The following is a 14,347-nucleotide window of genomic DNA, read 5'->3' on the forward strand; positions in this document are numbered from 1 at the left end:
TGGGCTTAGTGCTACAAAGTCCTGAACCAGGAACTGAGAACCATCACGGTAAACTTTTCTGGCTAGGAATCTTCCTTAACTATATACATATATCTGCTACTGCCTTTGGAATGCCCTTTCTATTCATCTATTGGGTGCAGAGCTGAAATCGCCCCATTTTTAGGAGCCCTGTGCTATCAGGCCAAGCAACAAGCCATGCCGAAAGTACATGAAAACCAAATGGCCTGTAGCCTTCAAAGACAAACTGAGTCACAACCACCACTCATTTCCACACACACACACACCCCGCAAGCAATCGATTCTTGAATTAAAGTTCTCCCCCACCTCTCATTGCACCGTGGGTTATGGCGTTTTTAAAAGAACAAATTAAAAGACTCGTCGGCTTCACTTACACACACACACCCTGAGAGTAATGGAGATTGATATGCAGTGACGAGCCAGCTCGGAAGGAGCAGGAGGAGATGCCGATCCAACTGGCACAACGCAGGATCTTTAAATAGAAAATGCCTTTTGCACACAGGCCAGGCACTTTCAGAATCACAACCAGCTGCATTCAGAATCATCAGAAAGCTCCCCCTCATCCTCAAAACTTTCATCTCCTTTTTGATGCCACACGGCATTTGCACAAAGGCACATCTCCCCGTTTCAGTTTTCCAGAACTTCTTGACAGCCTGTAAGTAGGCTGCAGAGTCTCATTTTTGAAAGGTACTGTACCTGTTTGGCTCATATTCATCCTCCTCTTCATCTTCCATGGAGACGTCAGGTGATCCGTCAGACTCGTAGTTGCAGTCGGTCTCCATTTTGTCCCCCAGGTCACTTTCCCTAGCTGTGTTTATCCCCCTCTACTCAATACTCTCCAGGGTTGCCCGAAGCAAACTGTCATCCACAGCAGCTCAGCTCTCCTGACTCAGGAAAGTCTTTAAATAGAACGACGGAAAGTTGAAACATCAAACCGCTGCTGCCACCTTGGACTGGCCACTGGGTCCTAACACCACCTTGTTTCCAGGGCCAGCAAATAGGTGGCTGGCCTGCAAATTAGTGGCCTTGATCTATCTATGGCTTCCCGGGCCAGAGCTCAGGCAGGCCTAACCACCTGTGGCTCTGAATGCAGATAGAGGTCTTCCCCTGCAGCATCCAGACAGTTCAGGAGGCTACTATCACATTCTCTCTTGCTGGATCAAGACATATTTGTTTCTTATCATATTCACATCATGTTTTCCCTCTGAGGAGTTCAAGATGGTCTCTCCCTTCCTGTTCTATCCTCACAAGAAGCTTGTGAGGGAAGTTAGGCTGAGAGTCTGTGACCGGCTCAAGGTCACCCAGTGAGCTATGAATTGCCATTTATACTTTGCGTTACATAAGAACTTTTCGCATGTGCTCTCGTCTATATGCAGCACATGCTCTCATAAACACACAAAAGTACAAGGGCACAGGATTCTCATGATATGTCCAGCTGTGGAATCAAGTAACGGAAGGAGGTCCATCAGCATCCATGTTTGCTCATTCGCTCTTTACCCTTCCCATTTAGTCGTCTCAGTTCTGAGGCAGAAGGACCTCTGCTTAGCAGTAGAACATTTGGCTTTGCATGCAGGAGGTCCCAAAATCAATCCCTAAGTCTCCCATCAGGGCTGGGAAAATATGAGCTTACAACATGGCAGCAGAACTGAAATGGTTTCTTCTTGTTATCAACTTTGGTTAGTCTATAGATTTATAAGCTGCTGTTAAAAAAAAATCAGCTCCTCCCAGGGTGATGTACAAAAAGTGACATTCTATTATTATTATTATTATTATTATTTATTTGTATACCGCTCCATACCCAAAGGTATAGAAAACACAATATAAAAGCACAAAAGCAATTGAATAACACCCCCCACCCCATTCCAGCACATTTTAAAAAGGGCATTATTTTGGGATCATTGCTAAAAATGCTCTGTCTTGTGTCTATCAACCTAACTCCTCCTGATGAGTACCCAAGCAGGGCTCCCACTGAGGCAGAGAGAGAGAGGTGATCTGAGTGATTCACACCATTGGCACATGCAACCCACTATCAATGCAACATGGAGGCCAGCCACCAAGAAACTGGTGTTTGTGAGTGTGTGTAGCAGTAGCAGCAACAACAACATGTAAACTGTGTCCCAGAACACACTTCTAGCCCATCATAATAAGGCTAGTCCTGTAAGTCATATGCAAGGCTAAAAAGTTTAAATCCAAATTTCTTAACATCACTGAGATTCATAAAGCACTCTTCACAATACTACCAGGCTACACAATAAGAGCCGAGAAGCGGATTGAAAGGAAAAAAGGTGAAATATACAAAAGATAGCTTTATTTTCAATACAGAAACTTTATTCCACTTGACACAATAAAAATATTAAACTTAGAGGGGAAAGGAAGTTCAACATCAGTGAAAAGTAAACATTTGTTAACATATGAATTGGTCTGCAATAAATATAAGAGGCACAAATTGTGCAACAGCAGATCTAAAATAAGTCTCATACTTCTTGGGGGAAAAGTTAAAATTTAAGTTTTCTTAAATCCTGATTTATATAGCAGCTGACCAACATACAAATATTTACACAAAAATAGAAACAAATTAAAACAACAACTTGGCTTATCGTAGCAGCTATTTTTCGCAGTTGTCACTACTTTATATATATGGAAAGAAAACGGTAGGAGAGGCTCAACTCATGGCGGCTCCACAATTTACAACAGAGCAGTGGGATGAGTGTATGAGGAAGTGGAAAGAAAGTATGCTTCCTTACACTGCTCTTGTGGCGCAGGAAACTGGGGAGGGGGTTGTACAAGCCACGGTACCATCTTTGTAGGATCCATATATCACAATGGAAGTGCAGTTAAGAGGAAGTACAATTCTCCCTTGCGTTTCCTTTCCCTCTGCTTCACTGTAATGTTCAACGCCACCCTCAGTCTGCAGTGAGCATCAAGCAACATAGAGCAGTGTGCCATAAAAAAAATGTTACCTGCAGTGCCTGCACATCAAGTAGGAACACAGAGCCCACTGGCCATTCCTAATGGCAGGCAAACTGTCTGACAACATCCTGATTTTTTGCAGCCCCAGGGTGGCCGGAAACACACAAAATGCTTTTCAAACCCGAGGGGCTGCCACATACATGGATGGCAGGTTGCATTCAGCTCAGCATGTCACACATTATGCACGCCTCACAGATGATTCAACTGCCTTGAAGTTATCCTGCTGCTTTAAAATTCCAGTAAAGAATACAACCCCCAGAAATTCTCGCTGAGGTGGCAAACCTGCTGCATGAGTTGTGCCACTTCAGACTGCAGGTGGGGGGCTCACAACTTGAATAGGCTCTCCCATTTAACTAAATTCCTTCCACACAGGAAGCTGCAAGTCAGGAAAGGGTTTAACCTGGCCTCCTTCCACCCAGTAGCTGGTTTTCAATGTGGAAGGGAATTCTGTTCTATGGAGGAGTATTCAGTCCTACGCAATCTAAAGTAGCACGATCCAAATACATTTGCGAGCTCATTGAGAATTAAGCCAGATCAGCAGCATCATTTAGGGTGTAGTTGTTATTTTTCTTTAAAAGTTGCTGTTTCTTATTACAAGATTATTAAAAGCTGAAAAGAGCCAAGGAGAGCCAAAGTGCATATTGCATTTTGCAGCTGTAAAGCAGGAGCTACTCTCTCTCATAAGGAAATGTGCACAGTATGCTATACTTTAAAGTCACGGCCTGACTGTCATACATTTCATCTTTACATTTCAATATTCCATGTGGCTGAGTCAAACCACTACAATGTAAGTTAACAATAAATCAAACTCCCAACAGATTTGCAAAATTAGTATTACAGCAGTCTCTTTATTGGTCACTGATTCAATGTTTCAGAAAGCCAGTCTTCAAATTGTTAATCATTTCATGAAGGTTGTATTTAATTCTTACAAAAGTTTCCTTAACAAAATTTTGAAAGAAAAATCTCCTCTTTAAAAATAAGATCAGTGGGAAGGGAGGGGGGGAAATGCATCCCGGGGTTTCAGTAATGTCTTTTGTGTATTTGAGAATGGTCCACTTAAGGAGAAGGAAGCCAATTATCTTTTCTGTAGAGTTGCTCTTAAAGGTAGTACACAGTTCAAGTCCCTCCTGTCTCTCAATCTCTGCCATGACTGTGAAACAGAACAAAATGCAAGAATGAACATACTGGAACATATTAAAGAAAGACAACAAAATTAGGAAGATTCACAATCAAAGTAAGTACAGTGCATAGTGTGCAAGGGGTTGAGTGTGCCATAAGAATTTTCGACTCTCTTGAAAAGCGAATCGTTGCAGGGTCATTTCCTCAAACCACATCCACCTGCCCCACACCGGACAAGCATATGGACATCAAGTGTGGGACAGGTAGAGACACACCTGTCTTAGTGGGCACTCCGACTGTTTCATGGCAAGCAAGACTTGCTGTCAGTGCTGATCAACTGACTACTGGTGACAACAAGCCCTGGTGCGATTGGCTGTGCTGCAAAAGTTTGCAAATGGAACTGCTCGTTCTGCCCGGACACTGAAATCCAGCTTTGAGGGCCTTCTGGCTGTCCCCTCATTCTGAGAAGCGAGGTTGCAGGGAACCAGGCAGAGGGCCTTCTCGGTAGTGGCGCCCGCTCTGTGGAACGTCCTCCCATCAGATGTCAAGGAAATAAACAACTATGACTTTTAGAAGACACCTGAAGGCAGCCCTGTATAGGAAAGTTTTTAATGTGTGATGTTTTACTGTTTGATGATTAATTTGCTAGAAGCCACCCAGAGTGGCTGGGGCAAGCCCACCAGATGGACAGTATATAAATAATAAAGTATTATTATTATTATTATTTCACATGACCCAAATCACCAGAAGTTGTCATGTTGAATGACTGATGGGCTGGCTGACCCTCCCACCTCCATTGGCCAAAGCCCGCTTCCTGCTCCTGCAAGCAGTTTCAAAATATGATTTACATGTATTATAGCTATACAGCTATACAGTATCACATGTATATACTAGCTATACAGTGGTACCTCGGGTTACATACGCTTCAGGTTACAGACACCGCTAACCCAGAAATAGTACCTCAGGTTAAGAACTTAGCTTCAGGATGAGAACAGAAATTGTGCTCTGGCGGCGCAGCAGCAGCAGCAGCAGCAGCGGGAGGCCCCATTAGCTAAAGTGGTGCTTCAGGTTAAGAACAGTTTCAGGTTAAGAACAGACCTCCGGAACGAATTAAGTACGTAACCAGAGGTACCACTGTATAAGTTCCCAGATACTTCATTTTAGAAGTCAAACTAGCTTCCAAGTATGAAACACACTGAAGATAGTACTCTGATCACCGAGGTCATGACATGCGAGTTACAAGCAATCCGGCTACAAAAAGGTCCTATGGCAAGGATCCTAAGGAGATGCATTTTCCTTCTTTGAACAGCAGGTACATTTGCCATACTTTTGCCATACATTTGTCTGATTTGAAAGTCCTCTCAATTTCAAAGTCATTTGCCTTTGGAAGTTGCTGTTTGAAAAACATAAGGCCAAAATCCCTTTGGGTGCACAGAAATAGTTGCACCGCTCTTTGGATTTCAGCCATGGAGGGGGGAAGAAAGCCAAGGATTAATTGCTTAGAAAAATCAGAGAAGCACAAATATGCCTTGGATCTCAAGTTTCACGGGGGGGACGGGACAATTTTCTTCTAACAATTATATGTAATCACTTTTTTGTAAAGCTTTATTGGAATGTTGTGCATTTTTACCTTGCGAAATTCGTCTAGGATAATGTCAAACTTCTGTTTTTCATGTACCGCTCTAGCTGTGTTCGTTCGATCAAAAGGTTCTGGAAAGGTTAAAAGAGCATTACCAGTGATGTAGCTTTCACTAGGATTTGTTTGGTGTGTGTTTTTAGTCCTAAAACTATTCACTTAGGAAAAATTACACTGGAATCAACAAAGCTATATGAAAGTATAGGATGGTGATCTTACATTTACTATATTTTCTGAGAGAGGGGTAGTCAAAGTGAAATATTTTTCCACTGCAGTTTATTTTTTGCATTGCAAGGGCCATAATCTGAGCAAATCACAAAACTCTAGCAATCATGAAGTTGTGTTGAGCCATATGAACATACTCCTCTGCAAACTACAATTTCAGTGAACAATTATGTACGCTTATCTTAATGAAACTGATACAAAGGGTTAGATCCACCTTATGGGAGCATTTTTTTCAATTTTAGTAGAAATTATTACTTGAATGAATGAATGCAAATAACAGCTGCATGTTCCTGAGAGTCTCCAGGCTTTGCACAATTCTTCAGGATTCTCTTAAATACATACATGTTTAAAGCAATTTTCAAAAGGAGAGAACAAGCAAAAACCACACCAATAGGTGAAAAAGAGAACAGACTACACAGGCTCAAGGCAGCTTTTCGGCAGGCCACTGCTAGGAAAACATTGATTTCTTTATATGATTTCTTACCCACTTTTCACGGCACCTCTGTGGAGCGGAAATTCTGCAGCTTAGGGACTGCTCTTCCAAGTTGCAACCCTCAGATGTCAGGGGGTAGGAGAACTACTCAAGGGCCCCATCCACCCCATAGCATCTGAGGAGGTCTATGGGTAAGGAAGCTATCTTTCAGAGGACTGAGTAATGGTTGTTCCAAGATGAAAAGTATGAAATACTCATATTTAAATTATGGTGAAATATATCTCTCACAATACTTAATACGCAGCAGGGAATGATTCCGTGGATAAATCAGTCTCTATTTTTATTCTCTCTTTGTAAAAACAACAATAGTAGTGAGAGGCTTTGTAAGAATGGTACAAGCGTTAACTGAGTAAGAACAATGACGTACTGACAAACTAAACACTGTATCTTTATGCAGTGGGGCTGTTCACACTTAACGCCAAACTATAGCTTAGATCATGGGTGGTAGATGCTGTGGACTACAACTTCCATCAGCTTCCACTAGTTGAGTTGTAGCCCAACAACATTTGGAGAAAACCACATTGGCTACCCCTAGTTTCGACTTATGAAAACAAGCTTTGGGCTTCCATGCACCTATCCTCTGAACACCAATATGCAATTTCCAATCCCCACGTGCAAAAAACATTCATTAGCCTGCTTGGACAAAATAGCAATGGACTTTGCAACAAACCAGAAATTGGCATTGTATTTAAAAAGCCCCAGTACTGCTTAAATGTTCTCAGCTTGCAACCAAACACTCTTCACTCCAATAGATTATATATGTATAACAGTTAAGTTACAAAAAAGCTTCAGAATTTACCTTCTACACAAATGAATTTGTTTCTCCATTCAACACCGTCAGGTCTTGGAATGGCCTTGGCTTCACGAACTGAAATCATTTGACTGCTCCAACTAGCAAAGGGAAAACAATTGTAATAAACTTTTACAATTTGGGGTTTTTTAAAAGTTATTGTGTAATGATCTTTATTTATTTGGTAAGCACATCACTTTGAAGCAGCTCATAAGAATGGAAAATAACCTAGAAATGCCACTGTGCCTGTTGCAGGTGGCAGATATCAGGAAAAGCTGTGCTTGGCTAAAGTTATCAGGGTCACAGGGAAGAGAGATATAGGACCAAGTAGAAATTTGGAAGATAAGAAACTGGACCTCAGATCTTGGATTCCCCATTTTTGCTAATGACTCCCATTAGCAAAGTTCCCTCCCCCCCAAAAATGTAGGTCAGTGAAAAGAGAAATGTTATAGCATCATTTGGCTTATATCCCAGCTGGTCAATAAATTTAAGAAAAAATAAGCTAAAGGAAAGAGTTATGTAACAGAATTAAGCAGATCACAGCAGACAGTAATACCATTCCGCTGCACTCTGAACCAAGCTAACCATTTTTTTGCAAAATCCATCTGGCTTCTAAAAATCACTGGAAAAAAAGCAGTTGCTTTTTCAGCACAACAAAAAAGCCCAAATATTAATAACGGCATTTTGATATTAAATTATTGAGGCCGATATATGTATGCACATGGGGAAATCAAAGACAGAATAGCATATTTTGTAATTTCTTCGCTAAGTGGGCATGTAGACACTTCTGGTTTTATGGACACCTCCAAAAAATTTCCAGAACTATTGAAGCTATAAGGGAAGCAATGCAAAAATTATGAAACTGAATGTAAGTCATAGGGTTATCCAATATGACAATTCTTTGCTCCAAGCTCTACAAAAAAAAAGGTCGGGGTGGGGGGAGAGGATTCCAGAACTTTTGTTGGGCAATTATTTCATTGGAAATAATGGCTGCAATGTTTAACCTAAAGGTACCCCTCTAAAACATATAAAATACTCACTAGGAGAACCCCCTTCATTATAAAAGGCAATGAAGAGAGACGAAAGGACCACATATTGCAAGAAACACCACAACCAGGGCAGCAGCAAGACTTATCCCAATAACGGTCCTGGGAGTAGTATAAAATCACCATTCTACATGTAGAGAAGCAAATCTGAATGCCAGTTTGAAAGCTTTTGAAAATTTAAATCCATGTATATGAATTGTGTATGCACTTGATATATCTAATACTATTCATTCTGAGTTGCTGGTCAATCTAAGCTTTGCCACAAGAGGACACAGCAAATCCATACTTATTTTAGTTTTATCTATCAAAATACAGATTAACCATAGGTTGACCTTAAATCTGAACTTGGTAGTCTGTTATGTAACTAAAAAGCAACAGCTTAAAAGTAGGAGTTTTCGAAATGTCCCACTGAGACATTTTAAACAATTTTACACCATGAAAAATTCAAACTAATGGGCAGTTAAGACTGTGCATTATTGTAACACAGAGAAGATTTATGAAAATGTTATTACTGCCTATTTATCTTCCGAAATGTTCCATGTTTCTTAATAAAAGTGCAATAGCTTCATAAAATTTAAACTTTGCTATTAAGTGGCAAATATTTAAATTTTTATCTAGAGGGATCATTTAATCTTAAACTCCCTCTCACTGGAGATATGCATGACATTTACACCAGTAACTGCTTTGCTACTCATTGGTACCTGCAAAACCTACCACCTTCCCTTAACAGTATAAATGAAATAGGACATTTAAGAATGTTTGCAGTCAAAAGGACTTCAGGAAGCAGATCATTTCCCCACTCCCCTACAGAATATATTTCTAGGATATGTTTAATTTAGCTAGCATTTTCAGTAAAACAGAAGTACAGTATTTGCTTAAGACATCCACAATTATGTACTAGTCAGTAAAAACAGCATTCACCCAAATTTAGTTGTGCGGAATAAGTGAAGCAAACTTAATCTTGAATTTGTATTTACAAATGGTACTTTTGACAGTGCTTTGCTAATTCTACTGTAAAACTGACTTCCATTCTGTTACAGTGCTCAGCAATATTTCATCCTGCTACACCAGCTGCTACATAGTCCTATGGTGGCATATACATCTCTGAACAGCAGGCCCATCCCATAGGCAGATCTTGCTCAGTACTTAAATGCACATGGGTACAACTGTGAGATGGTTTTTCTTTACAGTCGTACCTTGGTTTTCGAACAGCTTAGCTCCTGAATGTTTTGGATCCCGAACATCACAAACCCCAGAAGTGACTGTTCCAGTTTGTAACTATTTGCTTGTAACTATTTCCGGTTTGTAACTATTTCTGGAAGCTGAACATCCGACGGGGCTTCTGCGGCTTCTGATTGGCTGCAGGAGCTTCCTGCAGCCAATCAGAAGCCAAGATTTGGTTTTCGAATGTTTTGGAAGTCGAACGGATTCCGTTCAACTTCCAAGGTATGACTGTATATACAACACTCCCTGCCTCCATTTTGGTAAACTATGAATTGCAGACTGCCAAATTATTGATGATCTAAGTCCAAGTACCCTCCCACTGATTTATTAACTTTTCTTAGCTTGTGCCGTACATTTTTAACCTGCCTTTGCATGTAAACCATTAAGCCACCCAGCCTTAACCTCTCACTATGTGCATTTTTACACATGGGCATTTTTTAAAAAATTAAAAAGGAAATCATTCCCTATCAAATGGAAATACAAGACCTTTTAGTTCATTTGTAAATTGCAACTAGCGCAGAACCAATTAGAACCGCCAGAGCAAAGTAGGCAGATTAGGCTTCATTAAGTGACAAGCTGATCACTCACTCAAATTCTGTAGCATAGTATTTCAGGAAGCCCAGCAACAGGTCTCCAAGTGTTGACTGGTTTTTTGAAAGGTAAGGAGGAATGGTGCAAGGGGCTCGATGCACAAGGTGCAGCTGCATAGTAGGATCAAAAGATTCCTGTAAAAACAATAAGAGACAGAGAGACTGATGCTTAATGTGTCTGTGTTGTGGTGCTAAAATCAGTTAATATGTTATTGAAGGTAAACATGCAAAAAAACCCAAGGCCAAGTAATTCAACCTGTAGTACTCGCTTCCAACTAACATGCAGTTTGGAACAATCGGAGAGACTTGAAAAACTCAAACTTAAATTGCAATTTTTAAAAAAGAAATCCAGATTTGAGCATATTATTGTCAGCTTATTTTCAAAACATCATGTTTGACTGTGCAATGGGAAAAACAGACTGCATCAGCATTAGAAGAAGAGCCAGACGCTGAAAAATATAACTCTGGTAACTGGAGGATCAGCTTCCTAGCCTCAGAAAGATTCTCTCTCATCCATCCCAAGCACAAAGCTAACATCTGCCAGGAATGCCCCTCCCTGACCCTTTTGAGTGCTCCTCTGTCTGTATCTTGCATATAAATGTTCTCATCTGTAATACAAAGGAATGCCACCTCAGCATATATCCTTCTATTTTGCTGATTTGCAGCATGCAGGGAAGTTGGTTTTAAACTCTATCAGGTAATTAAAAGATGCCCATTAAAATGAAGGCACAAGGAATGGTGCAAAGCTTTTGCTTGCTAAACATAGGAGTAAGTGTTTTGGAGAGAACAGAATGCTAGACATGGACCAAGGAGATCTGAGTTCCTGTCCCAATCAGCCATGAAGGTCAGTACGTGTCCCTGAACAAGTTACCATCTCTCAGCATATATTTACTTCCTACAGTTGTTGGGCTACAGTGGGAAGCTGTTGGGTATACAAGCCTGAGCAGCCTTGAGTTCCAGTCACCTCACCTCAAAAAGAGTACTATAGAATTCAGAAAAGAGCAACCAAAATTATCAAGGGAAGGGAGCAACTCCCCTAGGAGGAAAAACTTGCAACATTTGGAGCTTTTTAGTTTAGAGAAAAGGCGAGTAAGGAGGCAATGTGATAGAAGAGTATAGAATTATGCATGGCATGGAGGAACACTAGGACTAGAGGATCTGCATTGAAGCTGAATGTTGGAAGATTCCAGGCAGATAGAAGAAAGTTCTTCTTCACACAGTGCAGTTCAACTGTAGAACTTGCTTCCACAGAAGGCAGTGACAGTTGCCAACCTGGGGTTTTAAAGAAGATTAGAAAAAAATCATGGCCGATAAGGCTATCCAAGGCTGCAAGGCATAATGGCTATGATCTTCCTCCACAGTCAGAGGCGGTTTGTTTCTGAATACCAGCTGTTGGAAACCACAAGAGGGAAGAATGCTCCTGTGATCAGGTGTTGCTTGCACCTGGTTGGCCACAGGATGCTGGACTAGATGGGCCATTGGTGTGATCCAGCAGGCTTTTTATTGAGAGAACGGCAGAATGCAAATGTATAAATTTGCCCCTACAGCTTGACTCCAAAACTGGAGCCCTAATATTAGAAATGTGTGTTGAAAGTTTGACAAAATTATACAAAATACTCAACATGCTGGCAGCCGTAAGCAGGGAGAGGATGACAAAGGGTATCTTCTTACTGATAGGGCTAACTTTCTGTGTTGCTTTAACACAGGCCTTGCTGAGGTTTTACTGAAAAAGGTGAGAGAATAGTACAGTACCCAGCCTTTTCCCCACTCTAACAAACCCAAACTGCATAGAGTAGATAAGGTGAATTAAGCAGAAAAGTTCATCAACGCTATTACACATTGACAAAACAAAGTAAAACCATGTTATTCATTCTAGATGCAAAAGACTTAGAAATATTTATTTTGTTTGCCCTCAAAGTTATCAAATGAGGTCCACCACTAGTCACATCTTACAACTGGAGAACTATAGCCAGGAGTACCAGCTGAAGCCCAGGCACAGACAGTATGCATGATGGGACTCAAATGCAGGTCTCATAACTTTGGGAGGATTATTGCCTAGATAGCCTTCTTGTTGGGCTCCCCAAGAGCATTTAAGACAGCCATTGTAGGAGCAGGATGTTTGACTAGCTGGATCTATAGGGCTTTTCTTACATTCCTATCATGTACCAGAAATTTAGTGAAATTAGGAAGTGATAAAACTCTACTTAAATACTTGCCAGAAAAATGCAGTTACATCTGGTAATTGCCAGAGGTACACAAAAGCAACCAGAAATAGGCATGTAGTCCTTGTATAAGGATTTACAAGTTTCCCAAGATCTGTGGGTGAAATCCACTTGTGCCCATACATGAGTAAAACAGATTTCCACAATGAGACTTCTCCTTCCTCTCCAACCCTCTGTAGCTCTCCTGCTCCTCTGGAGAGTTGGGGGACCCTCTGGAGAAGATGGGGAACACAGGGAGAAGAGTGGGGAGGCAAATTCTACCGGAACAGTTCTGAATATCACTGTTACATTTAAGTTACAGATAGGTAACGTAAATGTAACTTAAATGTATTTTTTTGTTGTTACATTTAACTAAACCTAAAAAAGACTTTGGTCAATGCTTCTTGTTTTCTGTAAAACTAACTGTTAAGTTCATAAGCCCATAGGGGGAAAAATGAACTGCCCATGATAATGGCATGCACCCAAAGCCTCACGAGACCCATGATTGCATATTAACTCAAAGTGCACTAGTGCAAGGCAAATGCTTCAAAATCAGTACATGACAAGCAATGCAGTATGGTCAAACACTTATTTTTCTGTCCACTATAAGGGAAATGAGCCTCAGGCTCATATCTGCCACCACTCCAAACTGCTCCTCTGAGCAGAATATAATGCCTGGTACAAAACCATGTTTACCCGGGATCTTCCTGAAACTGCTCTAAAGGGTAGTGACACAAGCAGCAGGAACCTGAGACCAACTCCCCCTTTCATACAGAACCTTTTTGTTTTAAAAACCGCTTTATTCACTAATTCTGCAATGCAAGTATCAGCTCAATGACACAGCAGGTATATAACCCAAACCTTCTGGCTACCTGAAACTTAATAATCGGGTGTTTATCATATTCTGGCACATATTTATCTGGTATGTGTATCCCAAAATCTCACTCAGTGCTCAACTGTAGTTGTGGGCCCTTGATTGTACAGTATATGTAAAAGAAACCATTACCACAAAAGTATCACACCCTAAATAGCCAACATGAGGTGAAAAGAAACAAGAAGAAGGGGAAGTTGCCCTTACCTTGGATACAAAATGCACCTTGTCACTAGGCTTGTATAAATGCTATTTTTTCTTATTTATTAAAACAAAACATTGTGTAATAATGAACACCTTGGAACACCAATTGGCCATTGAAGGGCAAGATATATAATTTTAGAAATGAAGCACATGATTAGGAGCTGCACCAATACATTGGCCACAACTCCCATTCATTTCAATGGAAACTGAACAGAAAATGATGTAGCCAGGTTATGCTCATAGGCAATACTGTTTAAAAATATGAATTTTAAGTTACACAGTAAAGTGTAACCATACAAGTGTGTGGTACTAGCTACACTTAACTGATATGTGAAAGTCAATTAAGCATTAAAAAACTGAATTTTAAAAAGTCAAGTGACATGAATATGTAGTATTAATTACATTTACAAAAATGGTAAAACAAAATTTCAGATTTATTGCAACATTATAAATGAGCCATGAAACTATAGAGTACAGTAACTAAGTAGTTACTAAACTATGTAATTTTTTAAAATGCTGTATTAACACTAACCTAAGACATGAGATCACAAGAAGGCAGATAAATCTGCTTACTCTAAAATGTTACCATATGTCAGAAAGTTTTCCACTGTTCCTTGCTAGCCTTTAAAAAAAGAGCATGTAACTGCTGATGTTAATGTCTAACTGTGTATGATCAGCATTTCAAAAAGCAGATTCTCAATATGAGTTGATAAACTTATGCAGAGAGTGTGGGTGCTTTACAGAACAGTTTGCTCAGCACAATTTTAAATAAGCAGTAGGGCACCAATATGGTGAACAATATATAAAGGTTTGATTCCACACAGATACATATGCAGCAATAGAAAATAATATATTTTTGTGGTCGACAATGGCTATCCACTTGCGCAAAGCAACTTCTAGTTTCTCTTCTCCCTGCTTCCAGTCCCTGTGTGGCCCCAAATTTTAGGGACATGTGGGAAG

At 40.4% G+C, this 14,347-nt stretch overlaps 2 protein-coding genes across 6 annotated transcripts in view; both read right to left on the bottom strand.

Annotated features, from left to right (window-relative positions):
- Positions 1-1,322, bottom strand: part of CMYA5 (cardiomyopathy associated 5) — a 49,518-nt gene extending 48,196 nt beyond the window's left edge. The window contains exon 1 of one of the 4 annotated variants that reach the window (XR_014539617.1): positions 715-1,303. Coding sequence is in view for 3 of the 4 variants with exons in the window: in XM_083575970.1 (XP_083432096.1) it covers positions 715-800 (86 nt within the window). In the remaining variant the exon portion in view is untranslated. Of the gene's footprint in view, positions 1-714 lie in introns of all 4 variants that reach the window. The other 3 variants (XM_083575970.1, XM_083575972.1, XM_083575971.1) reach the window with 3 other exon arrangements.
- Positions 1,323-2,304: 982 nt separating this feature from the next.
- TENT2 (terminal nucleotidyltransferase 2) overlaps positions 2,305-14,347 on the bottom strand; it is a 34,840-nt gene continuing 22,797 nt past the window's right edge. For both annotated transcript variants that reach the window (XM_083576197.1, XM_083576198.1), the window contains 4 exons: positions 10,110-10,246; positions 7,261-7,352; positions 5,738-5,817; positions 2,305-4,138 (listed from right to left, as the gene is read on the bottom strand). In XM_083576197.1, the coding sequence (XP_083432323.1) occupies positions 4,064-4,138; positions 5,738-5,817; positions 7,261-7,352; positions 10,110-10,246 (384 nt within the window). In that variant the 3' untranslated portion in view covers positions 2,305-4,063. The remainder of the gene's footprint in view (positions 4,139-5,737; positions 5,818-7,260; positions 7,353-10,109; positions 10,247-14,347) is intronic.

Source organism: Podarcis filfolensis (assembly GCF_964270895.1).
Source record: "Podarcis filfolensis genome assembly, chromosome: 11".
NCBI classification, from domain to species: Eukaryota; Metazoa; Chordata; class Lepidosauria; order Squamata; family Lacertidae; genus Podarcis; species Podarcis filfolensis.